This window comes from Poecile atricapillus, chromosome 15 (genome assembly GCF_030490865.1).
Source record: "Poecile atricapillus isolate bPoeAtr1 chromosome 15, bPoeAtr1.hap1, whole genome shotgun sequence".
Taxonomy (NCBI): Eukaryota; Metazoa; Chordata; class Aves; order Passeriformes; family Paridae; genus Poecile; species Poecile atricapillus.
Genome location: NC_081263.1, coordinates 6,826,352 through 6,836,925, shown reverse-complemented (window position 1 = coordinate 6,836,925; position 10,574 = coordinate 6,826,352). Strand labels below are relative to the sequence as shown.

At 59.7% G+C, this 10,574-nt stretch overlaps 1 protein-coding gene across 1 annotated transcript; it reads left to right on the top strand.

The window, feature by feature from the left end:
• Positions 1-1,279: 1,279 nt before the first annotated feature.
• Positions 1,280-5,984, top strand: C15H20orf204 (chromosome 15 C20orf204 homolog). The gene is made up of 5 exons (XM_058850474.1): positions 1,280-1,327; positions 4,318-4,452; positions 4,649-4,711; positions 4,815-4,967; positions 5,807-5,984. Exons 1-5 carry the CDS (start codon positions 1,325-1,327, stop codon positions 5,963-5,965), a joined length of 513 nt encoding a protein of 170 aa, XP_058706457.1. The 5' UTR covers positions 1,280-1,324; the 3' UTR covers positions 5,966-5,984.
• Positions 5,985-10,574: the final 4,590 nt, after the last annotated feature.

Below are 10,574 nucleotides of genomic sequence, written 5' to 3'. Positions count from 1 at the left end.
CATGGGGGCTATATCCTGCTTTTCTGGGCAGGGAATGTGGTATTCTGATTCCTGGTGTAGTGATGTGCTGGGGGAAGCTGGGTGCCTGTGGTGCATAAATCCCCCTGCCTAGCAGTGCTGTGTTCTGTTGTGCAGAATTGGGATGGGAAAGGGAAGTGGGAATTGCAGTGGTGTGGCTGGAGAGATTCCTGATGTGTGTTGAGACCATTTCCCTTGAGCCAGATAACACAGGTGCAACCCACTGATGAGATCCTCGTGCTGCCCCTGCCCCTTGCTTAGGTGGCAGCACCACATCTTAAAATAATTTTTGGGATGTGGAAACCCCAAGGAAGGGGCCCTGTGCTATTCTGCCACCTTCTCACAGCATCAGGCTCCTTCGGCCACCTGCCCCTGGTACCTGCAGCTTTCCTTTCCTTTGGGCTACATTCCTTAGTTTGGGGATTATTTTTTCTTACTTAAAAGGGATGGTCAATCTTACAGCCTTTTAATGTTTGTAGATATCTTGGTGGTTTTTAAATGGATTATGGCACCCATGAATTTTAGCTAGATATAGAGCTCAATAAAGAAGTTATATGGGTCCTGTCCCGGTGGAATGCTGCAGTGTGCTGTGGGTCCCACTTCCTGGGGAGGAACATTCTCAGCAAGCCGAGCAGAGCTGGATTATTCACCATTTGTTCTATTTCTTACTCAATCACCCACATTCAGCTCCTCAGTGGAGCCTTGTTGCTGTCAGTTCAGTTTTTCCCAAAATTGATACGAATTGAGTCAGGGTCTGGATTGGGGGTGAGGTACAAAATGCAGAGGGGAAGGAGGAGAGGGCTTTGGTTGGAAGCACAAGGACACTCCTCCTGTTGATATTTTGGGGGTCTCACCCTGGACGGTCACTTTTGCCATGGGTTGGTGCCGTTGTCAGTGTTCACCCACTGCCTTCAGTGAATCCAGAGTGAAACAATCGCCCCACACCAACAGAAATCGAAACCGCGGGGGTTTGCAGCGCAGCGTGCAGCTCCGGGACAGGGACACGCGTGGCTTGGGATCCCCGGCTGGGTGCGAGCAGGGGGCACTGCCCTGCCGGTCCCTCCGGGGCAGGAGGACCCTCTGCCACCCCCGCAGCCCGGGCACGACGCGCTCCCCTCTGCGCTCCGCCGGGGGCCGGGGGGGCCGGGGCGGCCTCCCCCGCGGGGCCGGGGCTGGGCCGGCCGCGGTGCCGTGTCCCGTCCCCTCCCACCGTGGAGCCAAGTTCAAACCGCGGGCCCCGGCGCAGCGGGACGGGGCCGGACCGGGCTCCCCGGGACCGCCGCAGGGGCCGCGCCCGCGGGGCTCCATGGTGAGTGCGCCGGGACACCCCCTTCTCCCCGGGACACCCCCTTCTCCCCGGGACACCCCCTTCTCCCTGGGACACTCCTCCTCTTCTCCGGGACACCCTTCCCTGGAACCCACTGATAGACCGGAGCCCGCCGCACTGCGGGATGGGGTCGGCTCGGCCGGAGTGGGACCTATCGGGAGGTGACTGGTTCTCCTGAAATGAGGCTTGGAGCGACCGGGAGAGGGGCCGGTCCGTCCGGGAAGAGGCTCGGACTGGTCGGGATGGGGCCGGACCGCTTGGGAAAGGGCTCGGAGCAGTTGGAATGGGGCTGGGCTGGGTCCAAATGGGACTTGGGTCCTTAGAAGGGTGGCGATGGGACAGAACTGGGAGTCCGTGAGGAGGAGGATCTGGTTTGGCCGGGGAAGCTGGTCCAGCTGGGATTAGGCTGCTGTGTCTGGGATGAGGTTTAGACCTCGCTGAGATGGGGCTGGAATGTGTCTGGTCCTGAGGGTCTGTCCCTGCCTTGGGGCTCTGGGTGGTGACAGGGTTCCTTTGGGTAGGAGGGAGTCAGGGACAGGGTCCATCTGGCTGGAAGGACCTGGTGACTCCGGTGGGGCTCCCAGGCTGGTGGCAGGAATTGCCCCTTGCTGGCTGGGACTGGCAGGAGTGCCAGCAGGAGCTGGTCTATCAACAATGGTGATTCCCCTTATCTCCCCGTATTTGCTGGAGGATTAGAGGGAGGATGAGATTAGCTGTGCCTGTCCTGCATCTGCGCTTCCCAGGGCTGCTCCTTCACTGCCAGCTCTCTGCTAGGAAGGGATGTGCCACCAGCCTGTAGCTTGTTGCTGTGGGATGGGGGCAAAGGCAGAATGAATAACCCTAAATCAGCTGCTGAACTTGTTCTCCATCCTGAAGGGGTAGAAGTCAGGAACAGGATTTGCCATCTCAGTCTCTCTGCATCCTTCTCTTGCCACTGCTGCTTCCCTGCTTTCCATGGTGGGGGGAAGCACCTACAGCACCTGCCGACCTCCTGCCCTGGCTGTTCCCTGGACTACTCTGCAATTCTTTCCAGGCTGAGCACTGAGCCCAGGCTTGGCTGTCTTGGAATGCTGGAAATGGTGTGCTTTCTCCTGAAACTGGGTCCCAATTGTTTAATAAACCACTTCAGGGAAGTCATTTCCATTTTCATGATAAAATTACAGTGCTTTGCCTTCCTGGCAGAGGAGATTTCTGGAGAGTAACCCTTAGACTTTGGTCAGGGTGTCCTCATGGAAGCAGTGCTCTCCTTTGATGTCCCTGGGGATTATACCCTGGGCTCTCTGCTCAATCACCTCTGGGGCAAGATCTCTCAGTGGTTTGCAGGGAGCAAAGCCAGCAGCACAAGGAGGCTCTTCCCTGCCCTTCCCAGCTCCCAGATAGAGCTCAGCACAGCTCTACTGGAAGGTGGGTGGTGATTAGGGATGCTGAGGAGCCCGGTGGGATTTCTGCTGGTTATACCTGGATTTGCTCCTCTCTTTGCATGTGCCTGTGCTCCAAGGTCACAGTTGTGTCCGTGTGTTCCCAGAACTGTGCTGGCTGAATTTTGCCTCGTTAAGTCTCCATCACTCCCACTGAGCTGCAAGAGGGTAGGAAAAGGTTTCCTCTCGCTTTTGGAGCCAGGTCCAGCTCAGGATTGAGAAGGGAGCACAGAGCAGGTGCGGATTTTACAAACAACCCCCCCAGGTTCTCACCAAAGAGGACAGATGGAGTGTGCCTGGGCTTGGAATTCAGTGAGGGAAATTCTTCCTTCTGGCTTCTTTGAGCAGAGGAGCAAGTGCAGAGGTACTGGGGAAGGCAGTGACCCCTGACCTGAGGTGGGGAGCAGCAGGCACAGGCTGCAGGGAGAGCTGCGGCCCCTTCCCCCTCGCTCCTGCTTTGGCTGCGGCGCAGGGGTTGCATAGTTGGAAGGAGCTGAGCTGCTTTCTGCCTGCCCAGACCTGACACCTGCAGCACAAGGGTTGTTTGGGAGGGGGTTGTGTTTGGGGGGGGACTTTTCCTGAAAATGTAAAATGATAGAAATACCAGAATGGGGCCCCAGGGCTGTGCCATCGCTCAGCAATGCAGAGATGTGTTGAGTTGTTGGGCTCCTTTCCTGGCACAAATTTTGAGCTCCCCATCCTTTCTCTGCTGCTCAAATATCCCCAGTCCTGGTCACTTGAGCTTGTGCTGGCTTTTCTTCAAAGCCATGGGATTCATCCCTGCCTCGGAGGGTCCATCCACCCCCTCCCTGTGCCCCTCTGCCAGCTCAGGTGTCAGCACTTGGGGTTCCCCGCCCTGCAGAGGCCAGCACGGGCTGTTGGGAAGGTTTGGAGCCAGCAGGCTCAGCAGCAGCTGGGATGTGCTGGTGAGAGCAGATGCTTGTGCTGCTTCTGTCTGGCTTGTGGTGAAGGCCCCTGAGCCTGAGCTGCAGGGAAACTGGGAAAATGCTGTATTAGTTCCACTCATGCAGCAGAGGTGTGGTTGTATCCTTTTGAGAGTGTTTGGATCCATTTGGGCTGAGGTGTGGATGTTGCTGGTGGGGACCAGGCAGCTCCTGCCTCCAGCTCCTCTCCAAGGAGCCCAGCACCTCCCCTTGGGTCTTGGCACTTGAGGTTCTCTGGCCTTGGAATGACACAAGTGGGGATCTAGTGGAACCATGTCGGGGCAGAGAGCTCAGGGTTGAGCCCTGTAGACTGACACGGGTCCCTGGCATAGCTCTGTGCCAAGAACCCACCTGCTGGCATGAGAGAGAACTCTGTGTGTGCCATGGGCAGCGCTGCTGGGCTGAAAGCCGGAGCAGTTTCCCAAGGGCTTTGCTTCAAGGAGAGATGGCTCATCTGGGAGGATGTTCTTTGGGAGAGGAGACAATTGAGGCTCCTCCATCACATGTTGCATCTTCAGGTACAGGTCCAATGGAGCTTGTGACTAGGGGTTGAAGGCAGAGCCCAGAACATTCCTTAATCCCCAGCTGACTCTGAGCCCTTTCCTGGCAGATTTTCCCCCGGGCCCTCTCCTGTGCTGTTCTGCTGCTCCTGCTCGTGGCTGTGCTGAGCAGAGGCAGGAGGTGCAGCATTGCCAAAATCCTCCGGCAGTACCGTGCTGTCATCTTCCATGAGATCCAGAACCTGGTGAGCCAAGACAGGCGGGCCCAGCCCTGGCTCTGGGGACGCTGCTGGGCTGGATGCAGCCCTGCAGTGGGATGTGGGGAGGGAATCTGGAGTCAGCAGTGTTGGGGAGGGGGTTGTGTTTCAATGGGGGATCCTCGCTCCAAGTGGGAAGCACAGATCCTGCGAGGTGCTGGATCTTCTTGCTTTATTTCTCCAGAGAAACCTGACTGGGTCGGTGTACAGGAGTGGGAGGGCTGGGCCCGCCTGTCGTTCGGACAAGGTGAGCGTGGAGGGACCCAGGGCTGGGGCATCGCTTGGGCTGAGCCCCCAGGGAGCCACAGAGCCTCCCTCCCTGCCCGGGGCCCTGTGCATCTCCTCTGCAGGACCAGAAGATCCTGCTGTCCATCTACAACATCAGCATGTCCCTGCCGGAGGTGGGGGCTGGCACCCTGCAGGGCGCTGAGGAGCTGGCGGTCTGGAGGGTGGCCAGGAACACCAACTTCGTGCTCCGGGAGAACTGCAGGAAAATCAGCAAGGTAGGAAGCCCTCTACTTCCCAGCCACATCAGTGGCTCCCAGGACTGTGGGCAGACCTTGCCTTGTTTTGTGCTCTCCTGGCTGCCTGTGAGGAGTATCCAGGCTCTGCCTGCTTGATTCTGGGAGCTGGGAAATGCTGATTGCACATCCATCCCTGGGAGCTTCAGAATAACCAAGGGAGGGAAGTTCAGTTGTGGCAGTGTGGGCCAAGCTGGTGGGGTTTTACCACTGGTTCCCAAGTGGGTTTTTCCACAAGTGCCACGATACCATGGCTCAGGGGAGCACAGGGCTGTGTCCTGGTGGGATGCTCGCCCTGTGGGTGCATTTCCCCTGTCCTGCTCTTGCTCATGGGCAAGAATTGGGATTTCTCCCCTGAGGGCTGGTCTGGGTTCCTCTGGCATCTCCACAGCTCTGCTGGGGAAACCCCATCCAGGAGAATACCTATGGCAGCACCAGCAGGGAAACCAAGGGCAGCAGAGTGCCAGCTCACAGCTCTGCCTGACCCTGGCACATTGCTGGGACTGTCCTCGCTGCCACTGCTGGGGACATGGGCTGGGGACAACCCTGCCTGGGGTCTGCTGGTGTGGGCTGGAGCTGCTGCTGCTCTGGAGATCTGACCTGGTGTCCGTGGGTGTGCTGTGGGGTGCGCACCCCCAGCTCAGACAGGGACAGCCACCTCTGGGGACTCTGGGGACCTGAGACCACATCCTTGCCATGGCCATAGGCAGTTTGGCCTCCTCAGCCATGCAGAGCCTGTGTGTGGTGGCTTTTGTCCCCTGACTAATGTCTGTGATGTGCGGGGGGGATTTCTGCTCCCTCCCTCGGCGCACGGACCGCAGAGCCCAGCGCGCACCGTCCCGGCACAGCCCCGGCCAGGGGCAGCCGGCCGCAGGAGGAAGCAGCTGCGGGAGATCGGCAGGAAGGTGGAGAGGCTGGCGACCTGCTGGGAGAAGCTCAATGCCCTGCACGCACCTCGCCAAGCGCCCTGGGACTCGTAGGGACGCCCTCGCCGCACGCCGGGGGGATGTGCTGCTCCAGCGGCTGCCAGGGGCTTCTCTGGGAACCCGGGACAAGCTCAGCCTTGAGGGCAGAGGGGTTCAGCCCAAGCTGAATTCATCCTCCTGCTCCAAGCGGTGCCCAGGGACTGGACCCACATGGCTGGGGCTGGCAGCTTGGTTTGCTGTGGGATGGCTGTGGCAGAAACCTGGAACAGCAGAAACACTGGGAAGAAGGGAAAGAACCAAAAATAGAAGGTCAGGTGTGGATTCTTAGTTGCTCCTGGTCCTGCAGCACCTCCTGCTCTCTTGAGGACAATGGGTGTGTTTGGGGGCAGGAAGAGGACATGTGGGGCCATGGTTCCAGGGGCTCTACTGGAAGTGAGGCCACAGTGCATCTGCAAGGCTCTGAGGTTCTTAGGGCTGTGGGTGGGGATGGGTGTCCCTGAGGCACTGCTGGGGTGTGCAGAGCAGCCGGGCACCCACACTGGACAGGGGAGTAAAGGTGCATCACTGGGCATCTGGGGCAGCCTGGGGAGTTCTGATATCCAAAAATCCCAGGCGGGTGTGGGTGCTTGAGGCCAAGGCTCAGCCTCGGTGACAGGCAGCACTGTGGGTGGGAATGCTGGGGTGTGGGGAGAGAAGTGAAGGGCATCCTCCCTTGTCACTGTGCTCTGCCAGCACCCTGTCTGTGGCCTCCACTGCTCTGTTGGGTGGCAAACAGCCTCTGGGAAGCCAGAAATAAGACCTCTCCTTCCCTGGAAGTACTCTGGGTGCTTTATCTGGTGATCCAGGGACTCCTGTGCTGTGGAGGGAGCTGGCACAGTGCAGGGTCTGGCCATGGTGCCGGGCCTGTGGAAGCCCAGGCAGAAGCCCACAGCAGTGGAGGGCACAGTGGCATCCTGCCTCTGCTCACTCTGTCTGCATCCCTGGTGTGTGGGCGATGGAAACCAGGAGCTGCTTTTTTGAAGGACATTTCCCCTGGAGCAACTGCCAGGAGGGCCTGCAGTGTGTCCGTGCCTCAGTTTCCCCATCCCTCCTCCCTGGATGCTGTCCCAGGCCTGGGAGGGGATGGCTGCGGAGGACACGAGATGGCAGCAGCGGGCTGTGCGTGCGGAGCGGAGCCGGGCACTGCCCACGCCGTGTTCCCATGGCCACGCCAGCATCGCCGGCCCTCGTCCCCACCGAGCCTCGGCCACCGAGCCCGGTGCGGGCAGGGCTGTGGCCGGGGGGCGATGAGCTCTGTCAGTCAGTGGGATACCCCCCCATGCCCTGGAGGAGGTGGGGGGCGGCTTTCCCTGGGGGTTTCTGGGGGTTCAGACTGGGAAGGGGGGATTCGGGGAGGGGACGGCAAGGGATGCTCAGGGGTCCTTGCCCACCCTCAGCCTCTGGGTATTGGGCTGGGAGGAGCTGGAAGAGCTTCGTAACCAGGGGTGGGTGGGAGAGAGCCCCCCTGGCATGGGCACATCAGAGTCCCCGGGCTGCAGCAGGGTGCAGGCAGGACCGGTTGGTTTGATGGGGTGGGACAGGGACCCTGTATTGGGGGTCAGAGCAGGGGGTGCAGCCTGGGAATGCTGCTCTTGCGGGGGCCCTGGGAATGCTGTCTGCCTGGCACGGGGCAGGCTGGCACCAGGGGCCATCCAGGGAGCCACAGCCCAGCGCAAGCCAATGCCAGGGGCCTCCCGGTGCCATGCTCCTCCCCGGCTGGCCCCATAATGCCTGGGCTCCTTCCTCTCAGCTCCATCCTCCTCCTCGGCAGTGAGCACTGCCCTTTCTGCTCCCCCCACAGGAGGTTTTGCACTGGTTTAGTTCCTAGGTTTTTTTTCTTATTCCTCCTCCCTTATCCCAACCACTGTCCCTCCACAAACCACTAGCATCCCAAAATAGTCTTATTGACACTTGATATCCCATGGGTGAGGCTGGGGGCCACGGCAGGACCTGATAGCTCATGCACCAACAGGATCAGGACAGTGGCTTGGGACAGGGTGACTCACAGCCTTTTTCTTTATCAAGGTTGGAGCAAAGTCCCCCCTTCCAGTGACCCGTCAGCACCTTCCCAGATAAACCAGAGCAAAAACCACCTCCCTTTACTGCCCTTCCCTCACAGGCAGCTGCTGCCGAGCTGGGAACCTGCTGTGGCAGTGGGAATGAGTGCATGGAAAGGAAGGAAAGAGTGAAGGAAGAAGCAACAGGGAGGGAGGGGGAAAAACGAGGTCGAAGTGGTGGTGGAATCACAGCAAAAACAGCCGGAAAAAGGAAACAGGCCCTGAAAAGTCAAATAAAAATAGCAGCGAGGCGAACCCAAGTGTGCAGCACATGGGAGTGAGCGCATTTCCTTCGAGGGCAGCACCGCACGCTCCCGGCTGCTCTGGGGGGGCCGCTCTGATGTGGCTCCAGCTGCTGCCAAGGCCCCCCCAGGCCCCCCGGGCTGTGCCAGGCACTTGGCAGCAGCTCAGCGCCCAGCCAGCCCCTGCCTCGCCCGGGGTCCCTGAGTGCCCTTGTGCACCCTCCGTCCTGGGGCCGCAGGGGTGCGGCAAAGGCTGCACACGGGTGTTGGAGCTGAGGGGATGCAGGGGCTGGGGGCTCCTGGCCGTGCCCACACCCCTGCCTTGTTCCCCGTGCCGCTCTGCCAGATGCATCCGAGCGCTGTGCGAGCAGCACAATCTCGGCTTCCTCCCCTCCCCGCTTGTTTTGCAATCACAGCAGAGCCCCGCTGGGAGCTGGAGTTGGTGGAGGGGCTGCGGGGACAGGGGTAGGGGCGAGGATGGGGGCTGGTGCTCCTTGCCAGGACTGGGGGGCTGCATCCTAAGGCAGATTGGGGCTGAGGCCAGAGGCAGCAGCAGAACCCAGCGTGCAGGGCACTGTTCTGGGGTACCGTGCAGGGGTGCAATGCCCAGGTGCTGTGGGTCTGCACCGAGGTACCGTGCCCAGGAACTGTGTGTGGGGAGCTTGGCCAGGGGTTCATGCTGGGGGACCATGCTGGGGGACAGGGGCTGTTGTGATTCCCCAGGGGCACATTTCATCCCTCCTCACCAGCACTGTCCCACTGAAATTCAGCTGTCCCCGAGCCATCACCATCTTGGGGTGCCAGCAGCCCCTCTTGGCTCTGGGGTATCCTCTGCTTCAATCCTCACTCTGCCGTGGGGCTGGGGGCCCGAATCCCGGGCAGCCCTGGCACATGCAGGCTGTGTCTGATGGAGCAGAGCAGCGTTTTGTTCTCTCCCATTGCCCCGCAGCTTCGTGAAGCTGCTGAAAGCCCAGATTTACAGTGTGATAAATGCTGGAGGCTCTGCAAAATATCTGACTGCTCCATCCTTTGGAGAGCAACTGGTTTGGAGAAGCGGGGAGCTCTGGGCAGCACACCCAGAGGCAGAACAGCGGGTCTCAGGGAGGAGGGATGGCCGGGACTGGGGCCGTGCCATGACCCAGGTGGGTCCCAGCACCCCTGGCCGTGGGTCACCGGGCGCCTGAACCCCTCTGGTCAGCCAGAAAGCGCTGACCCCCTATCCTTTCTTGGGCTTCTTGCTCGTTTTTGGAGCATCTGCCGACCAGATTGTGGCGCGGCGTGCCGGGGTGCCCGTGCCAGGACATGCCAGCCGGGAGGCGGGGTGTGCCCAGGCCCAGCTCCGGGTGTGCTCCCTCCCTGCGCCCTCATCGCTCGCTCCCCTGCTGGGTGCCGCGGGCTGCTCAGCGGGAGCCTGCATCCTCATCCTCGCTGGGAAGGGCTGGGAGATGCTGGAGAGCGGCTGCTCCACTGTCCCTGACAGCAAGAGGTTCGCAGCCTCGGGGCTGTGCCTGCGTGTGGGTGTGAGTGAGTGCTGGGATGTGTGTGCATGGATGTGTCTGTGCATGTGTGTCCGTGTGTGTACACATGTACCTGTGTGTGTGTGTATACCTGTGTGTCTGGGCACACACCTGTGGTGTGAGTGTGTGCAGGGCTGTGCACAGGTGTGTGTGTGTGATTACAGGTGTGTACACACCCGTGTGTGTGTGATTACAGGTGTGTAACGCCTCTGTGTGTGTGTGACACACCTGTGTGTGTGTGTGATTACAGATGTGTACATTCCTGTGTGTGTGTGTGATTATAGGTGTGTACACACCCGTGTGTGTGTGATTACAGATGTGTACATTCCTGTGTGTGTGTGTGATTATAGGTGTGTACACACCCGTGTGTGTGTGATTACAGGTGTGTACACACCCGTGTGTGTGTGATTACAGGTGTGTACACACCCGTGTGTGTGTGATTACAGGTGTGTACACGCCTGTGTGTGTGTGATTACAGATGTGTACATTCCTGTGTGTGTGTGATTACAGGTGTGTACACACCCGTGTGTGTGTGATTACAGGTGTGTACACACCCGTGTGTGTGTGATTACAGGTGTGTACACGCCTGTGTGTGTGTGATTACAGATGTGTACATTCCTGTGTGTGTGTGATTACAGGTGTGTACACACCCGTGTGTGCGTGATTACAGGTGTGTACACACCCGTGTGTGTGTGATTACAGGTGTGTACACGCCTGTGTGTGCAGCTCCTCTCACGGGGGCTGGGTGCTGCGATCGGTCCCGCTGCTCCCCGGGCTGGGGCCGGTCCCGGCGGCTCTCGGGAGCGGG